Consider the following 22,801-nt stretch of genomic DNA (forward strand, 5'->3'; position numbering starts at 1 on the left):
ATTATTTATGTCTTCCGCGTGGAACCCCAACACACACATTTGTGTATGTCAATGCATGAATACCAATACTTTAGACACTGCTGTACACTCTCCTAACTCTGAGTGGGTCCGTGGGAACATACGTTTTAGATTAAAGAAAACCATAAAAATGTATGACTTAGATTTGTCTTTTGATTTTCGGAAACAATATCTGCCATTGATACATGGATAGTATTGGCATCCTGATTTCCTGTTCCAGCGGTATAGGTTTTCTTGATGGATTGATTCATTATTAATGCACGCAAAGATCATCAATTTGGTTTGCATTCTAAATTATCTTTGTGTGTCCTAACAATTTTGATGCTGGAAATTGTCATAAAAAAATATTTGGTATGAGAATCCTCACCAGAGTTCAAAATTTTTATTGTGTGGCATTTTTGTTGATGCTTAAATTTCAAAAATTAGTTATGCATGTGTGCATATATCTCACATGCATAACTAATAGATTATGTGGTTGTACTTTCCAAGGTTACACCCTTATTGATATGTGATGTTGTTGTTAACTGTAATACATTTAAGTTGGATGAGTTTCAATTGTTCTCTATAAATTTAAATTTCACTTTGCTATGGTATGAGAATCCTCTCATGAGGTCTCAAATCTTTTATTGTGTGGCATTTCTATTGGTGCTCGAAATTCATAAATTAGTTATGCATTTGAGCATATACTTCACATGCATAACTAATAGATTATTTGGTTGTACCTTCCAAGGCTACGCCCCTAGTGATATGCGATGTTGTTTTTATCTCTAGTACATCTACAATTGGATGGGTTTCAATTGTTCTCTATAAATTTAAATTTCACTTTGCTATGGTAAATTGTGGAATTCATGGAATCCGTTGGCACCATCTTACAAGGGCTGCTGCAACGAGCACTAGGACAAGGGTTCTGTCGAGTAGAAATGTGGATTAGTGATAAGGTTTTGGCTAGATGGCTGATTCAGGGATCATATGATGGGTGGCTAGTGGAGTTATTTAAGCCTCTTTTGGATATGTTCTTCTTGTTTAAATTTATGGATGTTTGTAAAGGTCATACCCAGTGCACCAGGCTCCCGCGTTTAGCAATGTCATAACTTGGTTATGTCTGTTGCATATAGGACTACAATGAAAGCCCATTCTTTCAAATTATGTGCTATTGATTAGGATGATTTAGGCATGAAAAAGGAACTTACTATACCTTACCTCCTTGTGCCTATAACTTGACCTCAGCCTTGAACTTATTTCTCATTGGGTGGATCCTGTGCCCCTGCCTATCACGGGATTCTTTGTTTCCAGCTCCTGCACAATGGCAAATCTGTATCACCATCCGCCGCCTTTTCGTTAATACTTGTATGGAGAAGAGGCTGATCTTGCATACAAATACACCGATTGGTGATAGCCAGAGTGAATGGTTGTTGGAGGATAATCAAATGGGGTAGAAGGGCTAGCTTGCCCTGGGGGGGTTAGATTCCCATGCGATCAGTGCGACAGAAGGCACTGGCTAATTGTCCTCTCGATTTACACATGAAAAACGACTCTAACATGCGATAAACTTTCCCATTGATCTCTTTCTCATCACTTGATCACACACAAAAGTGATTACTTTTCTATTTTAATTTTTTTATTTAGTTTCCATAAAAAAAACATTGGTTACAACAAGATTTTATATATATATATATGACGGGAACTGGGCCTGGAAACCCCAACCCAAGCCTTGGAATTTTCAGACGGGCTTCAGTTGGGGTGAAGCTCGCTGGGCCAAACTTGCACCCTTAGGCTAAGGATTATGGTCCCTCATTGGGCCTTGATAGTTTGCCAGTAGCGAATCCAAGGCTATACAATAAAATAATAGGAACTGCCACATCCAAGGTCTTAGGTATCGATATTGATGCCCGTCCTGACCAATACTGATACCAAAACAGATCAGAGTTTTGCCAATCAATAGATCGATAGCTTTAGCTTTTAACTAAAAAATAGAAGGGATTGAACAGAGAGAGAGAGAGAGAGAGATCCTCTCCGGCATATGTGGCCGATGGAGAGATCTCACTGAGAGATTCCCAGCCCGTGCTGGAGAGGATCCAAATCCATACTGCTACATATCGACCAATATGGCCAATGCGATACCAATACCTTGAACCATGGCCCCATCCACATTTCCACAAAAAACTATCCGAAGCATATAGGAATCCCTTCCTATAATCCTATGTGAGCCATGGAAAGAACTGTTTGCCTCCTTACACAACAGATAGACTAGACTGAAGATAAACAGGATTAGAGGATAATGTAGACAGGAAGCAAATGCAAGCAACATGAAAATCTTCGATCAATTCCTACCGGTTCTCGCTGATTAAGAGAAGGATTAATAATATATGAGTTCTCAAAAACTACTTGAAAGAGAAAAAGGGTTGTCACTTGTCACTTGCCATTCCCCAAGCTCTGACCAAGATTATATAGCCCACAAAAAAATTTAAGATATCCATGATCCAAACAAGCCCATGTAACCTCTTCAGAATTAAACCTTCCAAGTTGCTTATGCTAATACTGATTATCAAGGAAAAAGTAAAAGTGAAAGCCCAGTTCTCAGATTCTTCTATAGGTCTTTAGTATTCAATACTGTGTTGTGATTTCATTGCTCTTCTTTTTATCAAAGTTGACAGAAATCCAAGCAGGTAATTTAACACCACATAGACTCACCTGTACTAACTTGAAGAGCAATGCTTTCTCAAGTATGTGAGGTGCCCTCCCAAGTGCCCCAGGGTTGAATCCATCAACCTAAATCGAAAGCTTGCTGCCTCGGCTGTAACTCCCACAAATGTGATGCTGTTTGCAGACATAAGACATTCTTGAATTCATTCTCCAGTAATTTCAACTTTATTAGTTGACTGAAGCTGTTTATAGGACATCAAAGTCACAAGTTGGTTTCTCCTATACCAACATTTTTGTCCCTGATATGATCCAATTCAAGGGTGGCATCTGTTTAATGCTTTGACCCCTAAAAACTAATAGCTTGTAATTACTTTGAATCTCTTTATGATACTGATATGGACCTACCCCCCCCCCCCCCCCCTCAAAAAAAAAAAAAAAAAGGGGGATTTACCTGAAGTACAGGAACAACTAATTTTGCTGCACACATGGCCACAACTAAAGCTATGGTGTTGGTGGCCCCACACCATGGGAGTATCAAAATCCGGAATGGCCCACTAATCAGATTATGCTTGGTTCTAGTTATAAAGTAGGTATGAAATTAATTGTGAAGGCTGGTTAATCCTCTTAATAGTCCACCAATATTCTCTAACACCCTCCCCCCCCCCCCCCAACCAAAAATAAATAAATAAACAAAACCCTTTGACGTCATGAGTTTGAAACCAAATAGGAAGCCATAGCAAGAAGAGATGGTTCTATAAGGTTAAATCATGTAATTCCGACTTCAGAGGGTATGTGCAGTTAACAGAAGTCACTATAAGGATATTAAAATCCAGAAGACACATTTTAATCCCTGAAATATACCAAACACAAAATTGTTAGATTTGACAAATAGCTTAGCTTAGACCAACCTATGTCATGTCAGTCTCACTCCCTCTTGATAATTGATGCCTCTTTAAAATTGAACCCTTATAAGAGTTTTAGATAAAGTACAGTAAAACTAGAAGAGCAAAGTTTGATAGTGCAATGTCCACTTTGCAAGAATTGCAGCAGTGACAGAGTGAGCTGTTCTTTATTTCCCTTTTATCATTGTGAACAGAAGATTTACACAGTTAATGTATCTAGGAAATGAAAAGGCCAAATGAGAAAACAAAATATATTTCAAACCAATACAAAAGAATAATAAAAATCTTATGATAGTAACTTTGGCATGATTTGGAATGAATTCTCCAGGTGCTTTTGATGAATTATATTACAAACTGAAACACATTATCCGTGAAAAATCAAGATTAAAAATAGAAGAAACAGATAAGGAGAAACCTTTTAATTGATGGAGCAAAATTGTTCATTCCTCCACAGAATTGGAAAGAGGCCAGGAAGACCAATTCTTGTTTCAGCGGTCCCATGGCCAAGATCGCAAAGATTGGAGCCTTTCTCCATTCTCATCTTCCCCTAGGGTTTACCAGTTGAGAGAAGACTGCACTGGTGGCAGCATCTTCCGCATCATCGTCAGTACCCGAGTTCACCCCATCAATCATACTTACACTGTGATCAAACGGATCAAGTGGTGTCATTGAAATACCAGGGATGTGGTTTGTGCTGTTATCTTCTGGCTCAGTGAGTGCTGATGAGGTTTCCTCCAGCTGGAGAGCGTACTCAAGATTCCACAAAACATCTCCCATTGAAGGCCTGTCAACCCCATGTTCAGCCAAACACTTCTCAGCCGTCTCACCAAACTTCTTGAGTGATGCTGCATTCACCTTCCCTACCAAAGTTGAGTCCATGATCTGATCCAACATGCCTTTCTTCTGCCAGCTCATTGCCCACTCTGCTATGTTAACCTGGTCTCTGGGAAGCACAGGGTTGAGAGCAGGTCTGCTGCAGAGGACTTCCATCAAAACCACTCCAAATGAGTACACATCCGACTTCTCGGTAAGTTGTTGCCTTCTGAAGTACTCGGGGTCAAGATATCCAAAACTCCCTTTGACAGCAGTGCTCACATGGGTCTGATCCAGAGATGGACCTGTCTTTGAGAGGCCGAAATCAGCTACTTTAGCTACAAAGTTCTCATCCAATAAAATGTTGGTGGTCTTCACATCTCGATGAATTATGCTTTGAGCTGCACCAGTGTGGAGATAATGCAGCCCCCTAGCAGCTCCAATGCAAATCTCGAGCCTTTGCTTCCATGAAAGAGATGGGAGATCTGTCCCATATAGATGGCTTCGTAGGGGTCCATTTGCCATGTACTCATAAACCAGTATCATCTCTGACCGTTCATCACAGTAGCCAATCAGAGAGACAAGGTGGCGATGGCGGAGCTTGGATAACATCTCGATTTCAGTCCGGAACTCAGCAAGACCTTGCTCAGATCTTGGGTTCCCTCTCTTGACAGCCACTGCAGTCCCATCTTCAAATGTCCCTTTGTAGACCTTCCCAAAACCACCCACCCCGAGAAGCAAGCTCTCATCAAACTTATTGGTTGCATCCATTATCTCTTGGAACATGAAGATGCGGCCGAGGTTTGAGGAAGCCAATGATATGCAGCTTGCTGTTCCACTCTTCTGAGAGGTTGTGGAGCCCTTGGTCATGGTTTGAGAGTTCCCGTATAGGGGTAATGGCAGCCAAGGTTGCCCTTGGTGAGTGGTCTTTGCCCTACGGGCTACCAAGCAGCAATAACACAGAAGTATCAAGCCCACGGCAGCTATAGCTCCCAGAATTGATCCAACAATAATTTCTATCTTGGTCTTGTTCGAGGATGATTTGGGCAACAGATCCTCAACAGAAGTCGACCCATCCAAGCTTCCAGCATCATTGCTGATCTTCATTATCTCTAATCCGTTCAAAATTGCATCAGTTATGTCTGCCATTGTGTCTGGGCCCACACTAACAGTTAAAGTATCTGAATCGATTGAGGAGTTGGAGATGAAATCTTTGTAATAAGGTGTAGCCAACTTGCCAGTGATGGATGAGAGATCCAAACTGCCGAGGGCAATATCAGAGTTGATATAAGCATTGAACACGAGGTTGTTCAGAGACTTGCTCACAATGTCACAGAAGTGTAGCCGGATGAAATACATGAAATTAGGATCCACAGGTAAGACCCAAGTTACATTGAAGTTCATAATGGGAACATTTGCATCTCCCATGGTCTCTGCAGTGGCATAAACCCAATTTGGCGCGATTTCAGGTGTGACAGACATTGGATATGTTATGGTTGATGGGTTAACCGATACGTTCACAGCAGAGCTGTTCACATGGAGGTACTTCCTGTCATTCTCCCAAATTCTGCCAAGGGTGTCATTCTGTGGTGTGAGCAAAGGACCTCCCATGTTCAATCGGAAAACAGTCTCAAGGGCAAGATCAGAGAGGCCATTAAAGGGAGAAGAAGGGTACAGAGCAAGTGCCTGATCAGGTATCAAGGCATCAGGGATGGAAACAACTTCAATCGCATTGACAAATGTAACAGAGTTGTTCAATGGGATAAAGGTTAGGGTCAAAGTATCAGAGGTCACATTGATTGCATACTCCTTAAACATAAAGGAACCATCATAGCTCTTGAAGGTGAAGTTATTCAATAGCACAAAATTGTCTGTGACTACCGTTATTGGAGCAGATGCTAGGTTTTGGCCAGAATCAGGAAGAGGATAGAAATAGAGACGTACCCAGTGACGACCCTCTTGCTGGATTTTAAATGTGTAAGAAGCCGGAGAAGTGAAAACTCGGGCAGACTGGTAGATTGGCGATGGCACACTAGAACTGGATATAGCAGCCACGCTATCTCTTTGACCCTTCAATACAACAGAGAACTGCACTGAATCTGGAACAAAAGTCCGACCTTGGAAGGTGACATTTTGTGGAGAACCACACGCAATTAAGTAGTTATCAGCGGGAGCAAAAATAGCAAAGGAGCCATGGAGGCTAAACAAAACAAGAACAACAGAGAGAACCAGAGGCAGACACCCCTCCGTTTTCATTTTCATCTCCACTATTTCTGGTAAATCAAATCTTTAAAGCCCTAAAAAGATTCTTCAGAACCACAAACTCCTCACGAACCCAAAATCTTTATCTCAATCCATAAGCTGCAGAGTTCATACCCAATGCTCACAGAAGTATGAAGACTCTGCTTTCAAAGCACCCAAACAGCCCGAATTCGCAGAGGACGATTTCTTCAAATCCAGTGGAATAAAAAATTTTCAGAAACCCAGATCTATGCGAATAAATTTCAGACGCAGAGAACTCCAGTGGGACAAAACAAAGAAAGGAAATAAAATCTGGGTTTTAACTAAGAAACTAAACAGCAATATACGAAGACGAGGAGACTAGCAAATAAAAGTCCCCAACAGTCGGGAAAACGTCAATGAGAGACCAGTTTTGGATTCCTTCGAAGACCTTACCTCACCATGAGAGCTATACAGATATGTGAACATTTGAACGAGACTAGTAGAATAAAAAAGAAAACCCAGTTGTTTTGACACCAAATGCCACCCATGATACTGATAGACTCATCCTTTGAAGCTTCACTGCAACTCAATCAACCTTTCCAGCCTGTAGATAGATTAGGCTGTCAATTAACAGAGAAGCGAAGGACCCACAAACAGGAAAAAGAGAAAATAAAAATCAAAGTGTGGACTTAAGTCATGATATTCTAGTTTGCTTTTGATACCCGAATCATAGAACAGCTACGAAAAAAAATATATAATTAAAAAAAAAACGAAACGCCATGGAAGTTCTGCAACGGAGGAGCTCTGAGCTCTATTATTTTACGTTTTAGTTATACCCTTAAATGGATATCTAAATATCTAATCTCAAATTTCAATGTCTTTAAGAGGAAAAGCCATGGTTGCATTTGCTGGGACCAACGGTCCACTGGGCCCCTTTTTTTACGCGGTTTATAGAAACGCCGAACCAAAGAACCAGTGTCAGGAGGTAACCGCGCAAGTAGACAGAGATGACCAAAAGAGTCTGACGGCAATTTGACGGCGTTAGCAGCAGAAGTGATTGCTTCTGATGTTAAAGTGACACGTAATTGTATAGAGATTTAATGGACAAAAATACCCATTATCTTGTCGGATCGACCAAAACCTATTCCACTTTTTACTGTTATTTTTACCTCGTTGAGGGTGTTTTAATAGATCCAAGAAGTGAAGAAGGGGCAAAACTGCAAAAGTAGTTGAAACAGTAATACTTTTATGAACAATGATCGTAAGGAGCAAAAAGTAAACGTAGAAACTTTATGAACCTGAAGAGTGCGGGACCCAATAGATGGAACTCAACGTTGTAGATTCATTTCGGTTATGCTGATCTACCGTTCCAGATTTGATTGTTTATCGTGAAAAATAGCGATAAAAAAGGGCAAAAGAAGGCCACCTGGACGCATGATTCCTGCGTCGAGACACGGGAACAAGTGAAATTACCTCCTCAGTCCTCACTCTCTTGAAATAAAAATTTCATCCATGTTGATGCCCTCCATCAAACAAGAACTAAACCGTCAGGTTGAATTGGAGATGGAATGAAGTCAATTAAGGTCCGGTTTTGGTTGAGCTGAATTAGTTTCGAGGTCAAACAGAAACTCTACTCTTAAGATGAAGTTTGGCTTTGAATCAATTTATCAGTTTCTACTTTTCGGATTATTATTGGTCTAAATGCAAATATTTAAAAATATTTTGAGAAAAGAACGCTAATTGATCGTGTGGTTCCTATGCTTAGATACAAGACTGTGTGAAATTATTTTTCAACCTCCAATGAATTGCACGTACACTCTTATTGGTCCCCACGCTGGTGTAGGCACTACACGATCAGATTGCATTCTCTTGCCCAAACATTTTTTCACCTTTTCAGTTTCTTATTGATTTCCTATCAATTTTTTTTTATCAATTTCGGTTCTAGGTTCAATTTGATTTCGGTTACTTGTTTTTTACCAGTCTCCAAAAACCCTAATTTGTAAGTACTCAATAATTGTTTGGTCCAATTTTCATTCGGTTAGTTCTGATCAGTTCAACCAATTCAGGTAGGATTTTGAAACCCCTAAATTCAATGAATGGTCATGGTCATTTTTGGTTGGTGAAATTCATTTAGAACATCCAGACAAAGGGATAAATATCTCTGAGTTGACAGCATAACTATGTCATTACTCTCTCTCTTCTTGACACTCACTCTTTTTCTACGCTTTCTGACAAACCATCCACAGTGTTCTCCATTGACTTGCTCCCCACATCGCGATCTCATACCACTCTCCCTCCAAAAAAAATAAGAAAGTAAGATGCATGGTTGGATTTTACAAACTATAGGCAAATTAATATCTCATATGGGATCATTTCATTGTGGACCCTAATCTTCAATTCCTTATAATGAGCCACATGGCAATTCACTGTGCTATGAGTTGGAGGGGGTTAGGTCAAACACAATATATTGCAATATAAATATGTTAGCTCATTAGGAATAATAGTGATGACTGAACCCTGTTCACTAACTATCATGTCTACCTCCCAAAAAAATAAACAATAATAATTAATACTATTTGAGCATTTATTCCTTTCTTACATATTATAAAAAACATATAATAATAAACTAAATAAAACCAAATGTATTTTATAACTCTATTGTGTTTAACAAAAGTCAATCACAGCAAATCTTGTTCCATATATCATTCCACATGCCATGGATTTTAATCAATTCTTCTTAATTTCTCCAATTCCAAAAACATTTCTTAATCACCCCATCTCTCTTCATTTTTCTTAGATGATCAATTATTTATGGTTTTTCTTTCTCATGGTGATGTTAGGTGAAAAAGATAAATTAATTTATTACAATTTAGCATAACGTGCGAAGACGAAGATGACACCATGCACATGGCATCAAGGTTTTAAAACTCGGAACCAGAGATAGGATGGATCTCCATCGACTTTGATTCAATTCCGAGTTAAATCGGCTTAACTCTGTTGGACTCAATATGCAGAGTTCATTTAGAGAAGATAACATATATAGACATAATGGAATATGGCTATTGCATGTAGTTACTATTGTTACCTATAACTTTCTCAATATGTTATTGGAAAAATGGTCCTTAGTTGAGCATATTTATAAGTTGCCCAAGCCAGTGGTGCAAGCATTTAATTAAGTCACTTAAGAGAATGACTTTAAATAACCCAAACAAGCCGCAAAGCTAATGCGGTTGTCAATGCTGGGTAGTTAGGAGTGTGACTTCCTTGCAGTCTGGTAGGTGGTGTGGGCTATGCAATGTATTAAAATCCTTTGGAGTATCGACGGGGTGGCGGTGCACATCCGACGGCATAGCCGGTACATGTGCATTTTCCATCACATTCAACGAATACATCACTTCCCCAACAAACCATGAATCAATAACTAGTGATAGTAAAAAATTCATGTTTGATTCATGTTTGTATTCGTTTAGTAAAATTCATATTTGAAAAATCGATTTTTAAAAATTATCAGAATCTATTTAAAAACTAATCGAATGCGAATACAGATATTTCAATTTCAGACCATTCACATTCGAAATACGAATATTTCAATTTTAGACCAACTATTATCTTATCCATTTAGGTTTGATTATAAAAAGATAATTAAATAATAATTTCATGCATAATATTTCATGGGTCCTTTTAGGTGTCACTATGTCTAGTGAAGTATAACGTTTTTTGCCACTTGATAGTACATGGGTTGGTCCATGTGATAGAAGACTCCACATACATCTTAATGACCAAATTTTAGTTCAAAGTAAACAAGGAAAAATGCTCAAACTCTAATTCAAAATTTTAGTATTATTACCAAAATTTCATTAAATGGAGATGAATATAAAATACAAAAATGATATCTTTTGTAATTTTAGCAACTTCCTCAATCTTCTCATTTTAAATTGAAATTGTACTAATGAGATGCTTGTTTTCTCTTATATCACATGGATTAACCCATGTACTACAATGTGGCAAACAATGAAATGATATTTCACTAGGCATGGTGATGGGAAGAAAACCTATATATTATAATTTTATTTTTATGCCTCTTGTTTTATTCTCAAAAGTTATTTTAATGCACGGGTAATCTTGTCATTTCACATGTACAATAATATCTTTTGAAAATGACATAATGATAAGTCACTTTCAAATTATTTGAAAATCTTTTTTTACCCATGACTAAAATAACTTTTGAGAATAAGACAAAAGTTAAAAAAGTAAAGTTTTAATGTTGTTGTAACTAACTTTGGTTACAACAAGATTTATCCTCTTTTAAAATACCCTTATCGATTTATTGTATATTACAAGTAATTAAACAAGAAATTGAAAGAAAAATAGATTCACAAGGACATCCATATAATTGAAGATATGACACTTCGACATCAACCCTAGTGATGTCTCAGCCCTTTTACATTTGCATCTTCTCCAATTTCCACTACTCAACACAATTAGTGAAAGTGCAACACCACTCTCTTCAAACTCACTACTCCACTTTCAAATCTCCACTAGGGATTTAAATGGATAATTGAATTTTTGTATTTGATTAATGTTTGTATTTGTTTTAAGGGAATCTGTATTCGAAAAATTGATTTTCGAAAACTATCTAAATTTATTAGAAAGCTAATCAGATACGGATACAGATAGTGAAGCAAGGCGTTATAAAAGAAACGAAAATAAAAATGTAGAATTATAGAAGAGAAGTGAGGAGAGTCGATACTCACAAAGACAAAGGTGGAAGAGACGAAATTAAAATTAAAATCTTTGAACTCGTGTTTTAGTCTTTTAGGATTTAGTTTGGTTTATGTTCAATATATACAATTACACTTTATTTGATTTGATTCGGCTCAAACTAAAAAATGTTAACCTAAAACCAAAGTAAAAAAACGAATTGAATGAAACGTCAAATTTCAAAACCAAAATCAAATAAAAAATTTTCAGTTCGATTTTAAAGGGCCAATTTTGGTTACAATTTTCAATTATGATTCTATATTGACATCATTCCTCCTAAGGGGACCTAGTTGATCTCCCCCAATTTAATGTTCTCGAAAAATATTGAGGCTATTATTTCTAGTAATAATGCTTATCTATATTAAACCCATGTATTGTTATAATGCCCCCAAATGTGACCTAGTTAAAAGGGCAAGAGATCGTTGCTTGGTCATGTAGCCCCTACATCAATGTGGGGTCAATGAGAGCGCATGTAAGGGCATCAACATTGATGAGATTTTTTATTATGGAAGAGGTTGAACGGTAATTTTTTGTGCTCTCGTGTCTGGGTGCAGGAACCATATGATCAAACAACATCCTTTTTGCCTAGTTAAAAAAAAAAAGGGTGACCTAGTTAGGTTCTCTATGGGGATGGGGATCCAATCGCTCCTCTTTCAAAAGATTGTTGTGACCTTCTAAGGGTGTCAAAGTTCAGCCCAAAATGGTTGGACACAAAACAATTAGTTTAATCTAGATCAAATTGAATTGAACCTTATTGACTTGGTTTCAGATTAGGCTTTTATGGAATCTTAGAATTGAAATAAAATCAGACTGACCAAATGCACCGATTGAAACAAAAAAACAGACCGGAGGGATAATAACTCGATAAGAAACCAAAAAACCCCAAAATAAAGGGGGAAAAATAAGGTTTGTCCATTAATTTTCATCTGTATATATGCAAACCTGAAACCGGACCATACCAAACTTGATGGTAGTAGACCAATAACAAAAAAAAACTGATAAGAAAATGAATCAAACCGAACCAAATCTGAAAACTTCCTTAATATTTTGTTTTCTGGTTGGTTCAATAACAAATCGAAACCAATTCAAACTAAGGGAAACCAGATCAAATCAAGGGTAGTTTTGGTATTTAATTATCTGCGATGGAGGTCCTGACGTTTTCTTGACGCCGATCAACAACCCAACGGTAACCTGCGGCGTTGTCTAACGGTGTTTTGTTAGGATAACGACTCGTTAGGTCGTAGACAACTAGACAAGAATTTCCCCTGCACAGCAACTACACATCACATTATGCACCCTAAGACCCACAAGTGACGTTTAGTAAGGGGGTGGAAGAGAGAATCTTGACCCGACGACCGTTACATGTAGACGTCGTAGTCGCCGTCAAGATAACCAATTGTTTTATAATAAACGGAAGGATCCAAAGAAGCACATGGCCTTATGGCCACGAACACTAACGTCTCTATCGGTTACTTTATTTTTTGCACAGGCACTAACGTCCTTATCATCAACAACAACGCCGCTTCTCTAACGAAAGTAATTGATGCTTTTGTGGAATCGAGCTGGAATCGCGAATTTTGTTGTTCGTGAAGAAAAGTAGCTGTCACGAACTTACGACAGAAGAAGAAGGGAAAGCCCCATAGCAGTAATTTACCTTTCACACCCTCTCCGTGATTAAAGCCGGTACGTGCGTCAATCAATTTTGTTTGTTTGGAATAAAAAAATATGGGTCTAAGCAGATATTTAGTCAGATCAGGTCCGTCCATTCATACGCTTTATAAAGAGTCTTTTTAAAGTTCGCTTGAGGGTATTTATGTCAATAGAAAAAAGCCAATTATTTCTAATTTTAAATTTAGATTTTAGAGGTGGGTGTAGGTAGAGGAGTTAAGAGAGGACAAAACAAAATGAACAAAGATGGCGGACCGAGCCACGTTACCACGTGGGTGACGTTATCCTTCCTGTACCGACTTTTCTTTCTGACCATTTCTGTACGATCTAATTTTTTGGGATCGCTTTTCTATTTGGCGCCGTTCTCCCATCCACTGCTCAACATCAAGGTTCAAAATGCAGGTATCGGACTCGGCATCGGTTATTATTAAAATCTTTTTGGATTAGGATCGGATTGGTACAAATCGATCAGAATCCGTAAAAAAATCCCTCAAATTCGTTTTTTTATGGATCAAGTCATATATCGGTCAAAGTTGGTAGGTGTTGTGATCTCGAGATCGATATTATCTGGATTGGATTGGTCAAAATTGATTGGTATCGGTTAGTATCGATCAAGATAATATAAAAAACTTAAAACTTTAAAAAATAAAAAAAAATATTCAGTTGGATCGATCAAGGATCGGATCGAATCGGATCGCTCAATCCAATCGAGTTGGGCGATCCAATCAACGATCCAATCAAACCTTGTTGTATCCATCAAATCTCAGGATCGGCCTCGATCGACACTGATCTGATTCGTCCAATATCGGCCAATTCGATCCGATACCTCAAACCATGGTGCTCAACATGATTCTCTAATCTCGGATCAGATTGGCCGATATCGTTCAAATTGGATTGGTCTTGACCATGACCAATCTGGCAAGGTATTTCTGAATCGATCAACTCAATCCGATGTTTATCATTTTTATTTTTTTTGGTTTTTTGGTTGATATTTTAAGGATTTTGATCATTTTTTTCTTAAATTTGTTACTGATCTATACGTTTTTTTAGTATTTTATTAATATATTTTTATCGATCAAGTCCGATCCAGTAAATCCTGAATTTTGATCATTTTTAAGCAATCCAAATCGATTTTAATCGATCCTGATCCATATCGGATATCAACCATGACCGATCCCGAATCATACTTGGATTACAAACCTTGATTGCTGCTCAAGCAATGAAGCATTACGCGCAAGTCACAAGTCCAAAGGTCCAAGCACGGATTTTTATCGTCTCTTATTCTGACACCAGTCTAATCATCCAGTTCCTTAATCCGATGAATGCCACGTGTATCAAAACAGAAGACGATAAAAATCCCTATTTACCAGGCCCGATCCTGGGCGGGGCATCAACTGTTAGGTAAGGAATTTTTGCCAGGTTCGGGCCTGGGCCGCCTGACTCTACCTGGTTTTTGGGCATCATTAATTCATTACTTTTGCCCTAGCCTGCCAATATGCACGGCCAGACCGGTCCTATGCTTGCTTTCATTCAGGCTATGTTTGGAAGCCTCAAAGAAAAAATTCAAAACAAAAAATAAATAAATTTCAGGATTGAAATAGACACATATACCAATGATTGTATTATCATATATATATATATATATTTTCTTTTATTGGCTTCCAAACATTCCCTCAATGTCTTCTCAATTTTAATGAAAGAAAAAATTTCTTCAAATACCTATCCCAAACCCCCCATAACAAGGTTTCACCTTTGTTGGTAATTGGAACAGTTCTGATAAGTTCCGATCCATTAGAATTTGATCCCGTTTAATAATGGGGCAGTCTAGTTTCGATTTCTTAATAGTTTTAAGTACTCAAAGTCTAAAAAGGTCAAATATATACAAAATTTCTGTAAAGAAAATTTCTAAGAATTTTTCATTTATAAAAATAATTGAATATATATTTTTGAGTATAAAATAATCAAACATCAATTCTTAAGCATACAAATACTCAACTAAACTCAAAATCACCAACATCATGTCAAATTCAAATCTAAAACTATTGAAAGGGAGGGGGATCACTGCCAGGTTATATGGCCCATGCATCAGCACGGGATCAATGAGAGCGCATATAGAGGCATTCAATAGCGGTAGGATTTTTCATTTCACGAGAACAAGGCAATCATTTCGCCCTTCTTGTGTTTAGATGCATGTGCCATGCAGCTTAGCAACATTCTTTGTATCTTTTTCAAATAAACATTTTTCATATCCATCTTAACATCTCAAATCATTCTACCTCCCTAAAAAAAAATTAACTATTTTTTTTTTTTTTTTTGATAAATAAAGTTAACATCTCAAATCACTATAATATGGATTTTTATCCTCTCAACTACGGTGCATTGCCAGGGCGCCACACTTGAGAATCCAATCATCCACCCAACATTTGAGAAGATAGAAAACATCACTGCCCTTGATTTTAGGCATATTAAACGAGTCCTAGTGGTTCTAGTTCTAATCGGTTCTTTATTGTTTTGGTTCTACACCTATTGGGAAACCCATCCTAGATCTACCTTGTCATATTTAATAATCAATCACAAAACTAGCTCCCAAAGCCATCCCATTTAGTAATGGGACAGATCGATTTCAGGTTTTAAGGGATGAGTTTAGGACACTTTCCAATTCTGGACCCAAATTGACAGCCTTAGAAGTCACCCACAAATCCAAGGCCATTATTACTCCCTTCTATCTGTTAAAGGTCCGGCGTAACCCATTTGGCCATTTATCCTTTTTATGTTGAGATATTGAGCAAATTTAGTGGTGCCAATTTAGAAATAGGGCCAGAGAGAACCAGATCGAAACTAACATGCTAGGAACTGGAACCAGCTCACCCATAACTTATTGGTCTGGACCAATAGAGTTTGGATGAGAATGAACTTGATGAACGATAGCATCATTATCCTATGTAACCTGATCATCGTTGTGATCCTTATTCTTATCAGTTAAGAACCGTTGGAACCAGAACAGTTAAAGAACCATTTCAAAGTTAAAAGACACATCCATGATCCATCGCATAATTCAAGGTTTGTACTTTGTAAAGGAAGAGCCCAAGGGGGGAGAACTTGGGAAGAGAAGTCATGGGCTTGCCCAATCGTTATCCCCTTCAATTCGCTGTCCGTTCCAATTCTTCCAATTTCTCACATAAGGGACAAAAATGACCATCCTACCCTCTGCCCGAACACATTGTCCAAGGCTGCCCAAGGTGGGGTCCACTCCCTCTATTAGAGGAATTGGAGGAGATAATTATTCTGGGCTTGCCACGATGACTATTTTTGGGATTCGGCTCCTCTCCAATGAGCATCCAATGGCTGGGTTAATTGGGCGCATGCTGGGATATGTGCTTGCGTGGGGCCTGATGCGCATCCAGCCAGCCTAGCTGTTGAATTCCTCATTGAGCACTCATTGGACATGAGTGTCTGTTTTTTTGCTGGGATGTGTGCCTGTGGGGGGCCTGGCGCTTAACGCGCATCCAGCCAGCCCAACCGTTGGATGCCTCATTGAACAATCATTGGGTGGATCCTCATTGAAGAGGAGCGTTTGTTTTTTTTTTTTTGGGTTGGAGGGTTCTCTATGACTCTCTCTCTCTTTCTCTCACTCTATTATCTCCAATTCATCTATGGAAAATCTCTGCGGCCATAACAAGTTCCACATCCTCCCTCGGCATCTTTTGGTGTCTTTTCTTACATTTTTAGATCTCTTCACGATTTCTTCTCTATTAAGTAAAACTTAGGGGCTCTCAAAAGAAAGGGATAGTTTCATTTTCACCCCCACGGCCAAACATAGACCATGTGCTTGCTTTCTATAGGGGTTGGTCCTTATCTAAGCAAGAAACGTATCTAAATGAGCTAGCAACGAAGGGTTCTTACATTGTTCTAAGTATCAGTATCGCATCAGACAATACGTATCAGTTTTGCTAGTCACCAATATTGATACCATGTTGATACCGTATTGATAATACAGTATGGAAAAGGGGTAAAATGGTCGAAAAACTAATTTTTTTAAAAAATTCAGGAATATTTTTGTCCGATACAGCCGATCTAGGCTGATATTGTATCAATATCATATCGGTTTTGTGGATCATCGATACCCATTCTAATACCGTACACTAAAACCATGGGTTCTTGGGTATCAGGAGGAACAATCACATCATCTCCTCCTCTCTCTCTCTCTCTCTCTCTCTGCATGCAACAAGGCAAGGCTTTGATCCTTCATAGAACCTTAGTATCCTTCATAGAACCTTAGTGGCAACCGTCCCTTGTACTCTCTGACTACTAGCACAATTGGGCCCTGTTGGACTGTGACAACAGTAGGTCCCCACTTCATCCTCCCATGTTCTATAGGCCCATTTGTCACTCTGCAACAACGATGGTATTTCTGGGATTTTCTTAAATTTTGGTAAGGGTGTCAATTGAGAATCGAAATCAGTCCGTTTTAAAACCGAATCAAATTAAATTGGTTCAATTTTGATTTCAAAATCTGGATTCTTTTATCGGTTTGGTTTTGGTTTCATGATTGAAATCGTCTAACTGAATCAAATTACCCATTTTGAAATAGAATAAATAATATTTTTTAAAAATATTTTAATTAATCTGAATGATAAATTTTATTCTATTTTGATGTTTAGAAAATGTTTGGTGGATTATGACCCTAACAAACAAGGGGTTCTTTTGTTGTAAAGATGTAGAAAAATTTACCCAAAGACCTAAAAGAGGGACCAAACCAAATACAAATTGGGTCAAAACTGAACATGGAACCAAACCATGCCAGATTGGTTATGGTTTTTTCTTTTTTTTGGATCGAAATTCGGTTATGGCTTTGAAACACATTTTCCTATTCGGTTTCGGTTTATATATGTTGTATCTTGAACTGAATCAAAACTGGACCGAAAACTAAAACCGAACCAATTGATACCCTTAAATTTTGGACATTAAAACAGTAGAATTGATTAGTTTATTGGTCTCGTTCTGGTCCTGCCATTAAGGAACCAAACTGAGCCCAGAACCAGACCAATTTACACCCCTAAGTAGAGTACTTCATCATTGTTTCTTTAATTATTATCTATGGGCCTTGGGCTTTTAATGGCTAAGGGATCCAAATTTATATGAAATATTCAAGTCTAGGCTCTGCCCTAATGTTTTCGGGCTTTCCCATGCTCTGGCTAGGCTAAAATACAAGTCCAAGCCAACCCTGGATAGGATGGGTTTGCAGGGCCCACACGGAATTGGGCTAACAATTGCAACTCGGCCCACTTCTTCCAACATATCAAAAGTTCTCTGGTATGAATAAGATATGAACTAGGATAATTCGGATCTAATGCAATGAACCCGTTAATGGCATTAATCTTCCCTTACTTTGATAAGTCCCTTTAGTTCACAGTATCCCGATTGGAATCGAATCGATCACCGCCAATACTGATAACGATACTAATCCGTATCGATCCGTATCAGGCCGATACTGTATTAGAAAGTCATTTTTTTCTCAGACAAAGTCTAGGGGTCGGTTTCAATGTTCGGTTCAGTTCGGTCCTATCGGTGGCCCATTGGTTTAGCCCGAACCGAGCCAAAATCAAATGGTGTTCTAACCCGTAAAGCAAAGTCGAACCGATAAGGCATTGGTTCAGTTTGAATAGGCTCAATCGGGTCGGGCCGGGCCGGTTTGACAGATTCGATTTAGGTTTTGATATCCTTACATTAGATAGACAATAAACCCTAGGATAGGCTACAAAGTCATATTTAGTGGATCATCTTAACCATATGGTGCATCATTATGAAATTTTCTTTTTATTTTTTACAGGTGTTTGTTCTTAATTAAAACATATCCATTTTTTAAGAAATTTTGAATTTTATTTCATTATAAGAGCACATGAGAAGCGTGTATATGCGTGTGGAATTTAATATATGACTAGATGATGATGATGACAAAATATCCATTAAATTTAAATTTAAGTACAAACCTAGCTGCCATTGTTTGTTTTAAAGTTAATTCAATCTTATCTTATTCTTCAAATCGGAAACTTGGAAGACTTTTGAGACACTCAAATCAACAAAAGAAGACTTGCACTCAGTGGGAACTTCATTCTCGTATGTTGTGTACACCTTTATTTTTATTGGGAAAATTACAAAAAAAACCCAGTTAGTTTGAAAAAATTATACCGATCCTCTTCAAAATTACATTCACCTCCCCTCTTATTTTTTAGATTATCCTAATCAAGGGTCTGTAGGCCAAGTACAAACTAAGGGGATCATAAACCTACAACTACCAAGGGAGAGGGGAGGGGTTGTTTTTTTGGTACAAATCTGCAATTAGGAGAGTAGATCTCTTGACTTCCTGGGGGCATACACTTCAACCGACAAACCACCACCCAACCTATCAAGCACTCCATGATGGGTTCATTTCTCTTGTATTCATGACTCAATCAACAACAATGAGGATAGCTATCGTTGGAGAAAAATGGGGATTCACATTTGATAGAGGTGAGAGGAGTGTATTCTTCCTCCCAAATTTTGTGAACATGTTTACCATCGAGTACTCGTAGGTAGATTTTGAGATCAATCTATCATAAATTGGGAGAATGCTTTGTAAATTGTTGGGAAGACTCTTCATTTGTTTCCTGGAAAAAAAAGGGCTCTGTTTGTTTTCATGTAAATATGCAAAACTTTCCTTTGGAAATATTACATTAAATTTTTTCTAATGTTTGAAAGAGGTAAAATATGATGTGCAATGTTCTTGTAACATTTTTATGGGTGAAAGTTTTTTGTCCGGAAGTTTGGCCTATGCCAGTACTCACATGAATCTATCTCTTTTCTCACCATTTGAAAAGACACCTCTGCCCCCTTGTTTTGAGGAGGAGAGAGACAAACACATGGGAGTACTAACGTAGGCCACACTCTTGGACTAAAAACTACCTCCCCATTTTTAGGGAAGTAGTTTTCTGTCCGGGAGTGTGGCCTACGCCAGCGCTCCCATGTGTCTATCTTTCTCCTCCTCAAAGCAAGGGGGCAGAGGTGTCTTTTCAAATGAGGAGGATAGAGATAGACTCATGGGAATGCTAACATAGGCCACACTCCCGTACAGAGAACTTTCTCCCCCATTTTTATTTAGCGTTTGTTTGCCATATATTATAAAGCTCTTTAAAATAGTTTCATAAAATACCATTGTGATCAAATTTGAATTATACAACACTTAGCACATGATGGTAAAAATCATCTACAAACATGGCTGGGTGCCACAAATATAGGCCATATGTGATCCATCCAAAGCTACAAAGGATACCCTTAAGATATTGAAAATTTTATGAGATAAGATTTTACAGTTAAATTGCATATAAATTTTGTTAAGATCGACAAAATCTCAAATGTGTAAATTTTTTTTTTTGGTAAGCAAATGTGTAATCTATTTGTGAAAAAAGTAACGATTTTTTTTTAATGAATGAAAAATATATTAATGAAGCACAGAGAATCTTCCTCCCACCCTCCTCCAAAAAAAAAAAACAGAAGGAAAGAGCATTCCCTTTTTAAATCACGAATTTAAACATAAGTAATGAAAAGATTTTTTTACTTGTCAGGTTCCCTATCCCGTTCGGTTGTCCGGTTCCTCGCATAGGGGGGCAGAAATGACAACTTAACCACACCCGGGTAGTGTGTTTGGGCAGAGGGTTAGGTCATCATTTTTGCCCCCTTATGAGAGGAATCGGACAACTGTACCAGGCAAAAAACCTAAGACGATAATGATCCGTAAAAAAAAACTGAATTTTATGATAGAATTACTAGGAATCCATTCACTTCTTAGGTCTGCATGACAATACTTGCAATTACAAATAAGGGGAGAGAGAGGATCGGTACGACGCCAGAATGCAGTTTTCAACGAATTACGAGGTGGGTGATCATACTATAAGAGTTCAGATATGCTACCCACATGAAGGGTTCAAATCTGTCCCCACCTGTCCCATCTGTCCCCATGTGGATAGCAGATCTAAAGTCAATAAAAGACGTTTAATGAGGAGAGAGAATGAGTTCCATGGATGAGCTGTGAGTTGATCACTTGCGTACGAATATGCACATTAACATCGTGAGTTTCTTTTACTCTAAAAACTAAGAGTTTTCATAGAATAATGAAACACCTTAAATTTATTCAAACAGGAAGGAAAGGGCCAAGTGGATCTTAGTACCCACCAATTTTTTCTTCTTCTTCATCTTCATCTAATATAAAGAATCCTAACAAAACGTGTTGCATTCACGATAGAATATAGATAGGTATCGTCTTCACCCAATATAAAAAAAAAAAAACTTACAACTTTTCTATGTCTCTCTTCATGGACAAAAAATCTTCTCTGATGCTGCATCTGCCTGCTGTGTGGTGCAGTATGAACACTAAAGTTCAATACATGGAAGATGCGATATCCAATGGTGCCAAGCTCGAGAAAAATGAAAGAAAAAAAAAAACTCGAGTTATGCAACTTCGCCCAAATCGTTGGCTGCACTACCTCTCACGATGTCTGGTGCACCTTCGAGTGTTCCTATAATAGTCTATCCAATGCGCTTTTTTTTGCTAAAAGGTCAGTAAGTATATTGAGAAATGATAAATATGTACAAGAGGCTATACGCCAGAAAAAGATTCAAGTCTCAACCAAAACAAGACAAATTAGCAGAAGCGGTAGTACGATCTGCCCGTGGCTTCCCTATCAATCGAGTGTGCTATGAAAGATGGGGAATCATTCCACTTCTCCGTAGCCTTAGTGTATGCTGCCCGATTAGCAAGAACATCTGCTGGGACATTCCCTTCTCTGTAACAGTGAGAGATACGCCATTGAATGGAATTAAGATAAACCTTAATAGACCACCAGCGTTGAATGAACTCCCAAGGCATATTAGAAGCTAGAATGCCATTGACTACCGTGGCTGAGTCGCATTCCACCCACACTCGTTGCATCTCTAACTCCTGTGCTTCTTTTATGCCTAAGAAGAAGGCAGCCATCTCCGCTTGATAGTTCGTTCCATTGCCTTGATGAGAGGAGAAGCATTGTCTAGTTAACCCCTAGTGGTCCCTAAAGATTCCCCCTGCACCTGCATGACAGGGTTCCCAAATGATGAGCCATCGATGTTCAGCTTCCACCACCCCATAGGCGGTGGTTTCCAACGAACCTCAATCACCCTCTTCAGTTTTGGAGTAGCCTTGGAAACCTTAAAAATCTTAGCAAGCATGAGATCATTTACTGATTTAATTGTAACCCCTTTGATGATAGAACAGCTTGAGATCTCGTTGATGCATCTTTGCACCACTTGTCTTGGAGGGGAACGCTGGTTATCATATCTTCTTTTGTTTCTTTCAAACCAGATTTGTTGACATATAATAATAAGGAGAGCCTTCCAGATATCAGCTAACAAGACAACTTTAGCTTTCTTCCTCCACCACGAGAACAAGAGCTCCAAAGAAGGGAAGCCAATCCAAACTTCGTTGAACAGACTAAGAGCCTTGGACCACACTTGACTCGCAAAGTTACAGCTGAGCAAGATGTGATGACTAGTTTCTTCTTCAGCCCAACATAACTCACATCTGGAAGCCATAGGAACTCCTCTTCGACAAACATTCTCATCTGTGTACGTGGGAAGAGCCTTATGGGCTAGTCTCCAGCCAAACAAAGAACTGTGGGGGTGAAGGTGTTTATCCCAAATTGCCCAAATCCAATCCGGCCTAGCTGTTTTCTTTCTTAGTTCCTCCCAAGCAAACCGCACCGAAA

The 22,801-nt window shown here is 38.4% G+C and overlaps 3 protein-coding genes across 3 annotated transcripts; all 3 read right to left on the bottom strand.

Moving 5' to 3' along the window:
• Positions 1-3,836: 3,836 nt before the first annotated feature.
• Positions 3,837-6,792, bottom strand: LOC122640144 (receptor-like protein kinase THESEUS 1). Its single transcript, XM_043833294.1, has one exon. The coding sequence runs from the start codon at positions 6,636-6,638 to the stop codon at positions 4,101-4,103; it is 2,538 nt and encodes an 845-aa protein (XP_043689229.1). The 5' UTR covers positions 6,639-6,792; the 3' UTR covers positions 3,837-4,100.
• A 14,913-nt stretch (positions 6,793-21,705) lies between these two features.
• Positions 21,706-22,038, bottom strand: LOC122638637. The gene has a single exon (XM_043831494.1). The coding sequence runs from the start codon at positions 22,036-22,038 to the stop codon at positions 21,706-21,708; it is 333 nt and encodes a 110-aa protein (XP_043687429.1).
• Positions 22,039-22,091: 53 nt separating this feature from the next.
• Positions 22,092-22,628, bottom strand: LOC122638638. The gene has a single exon (XM_043831495.1). The coding sequence runs from the start codon at positions 22,626-22,628 to the stop codon at positions 22,092-22,094; it is 537 nt and encodes a 178-aa protein (XP_043687430.1).
• Positions 22,629-22,801: the final 173 nt, after the last annotated feature.

This window comes from Telopea speciosissima, chromosome 9 (assembly GCF_018873765.1).
Source record: "Telopea speciosissima isolate NSW1024214 ecotype Mountain lineage chromosome 9, Tspe_v1, whole genome shotgun sequence".
NCBI classification, from domain to species: Eukaryota; Viridiplantae; Streptophyta; class Magnoliopsida; order Proteales; family Proteaceae; genus Telopea; species Telopea speciosissima.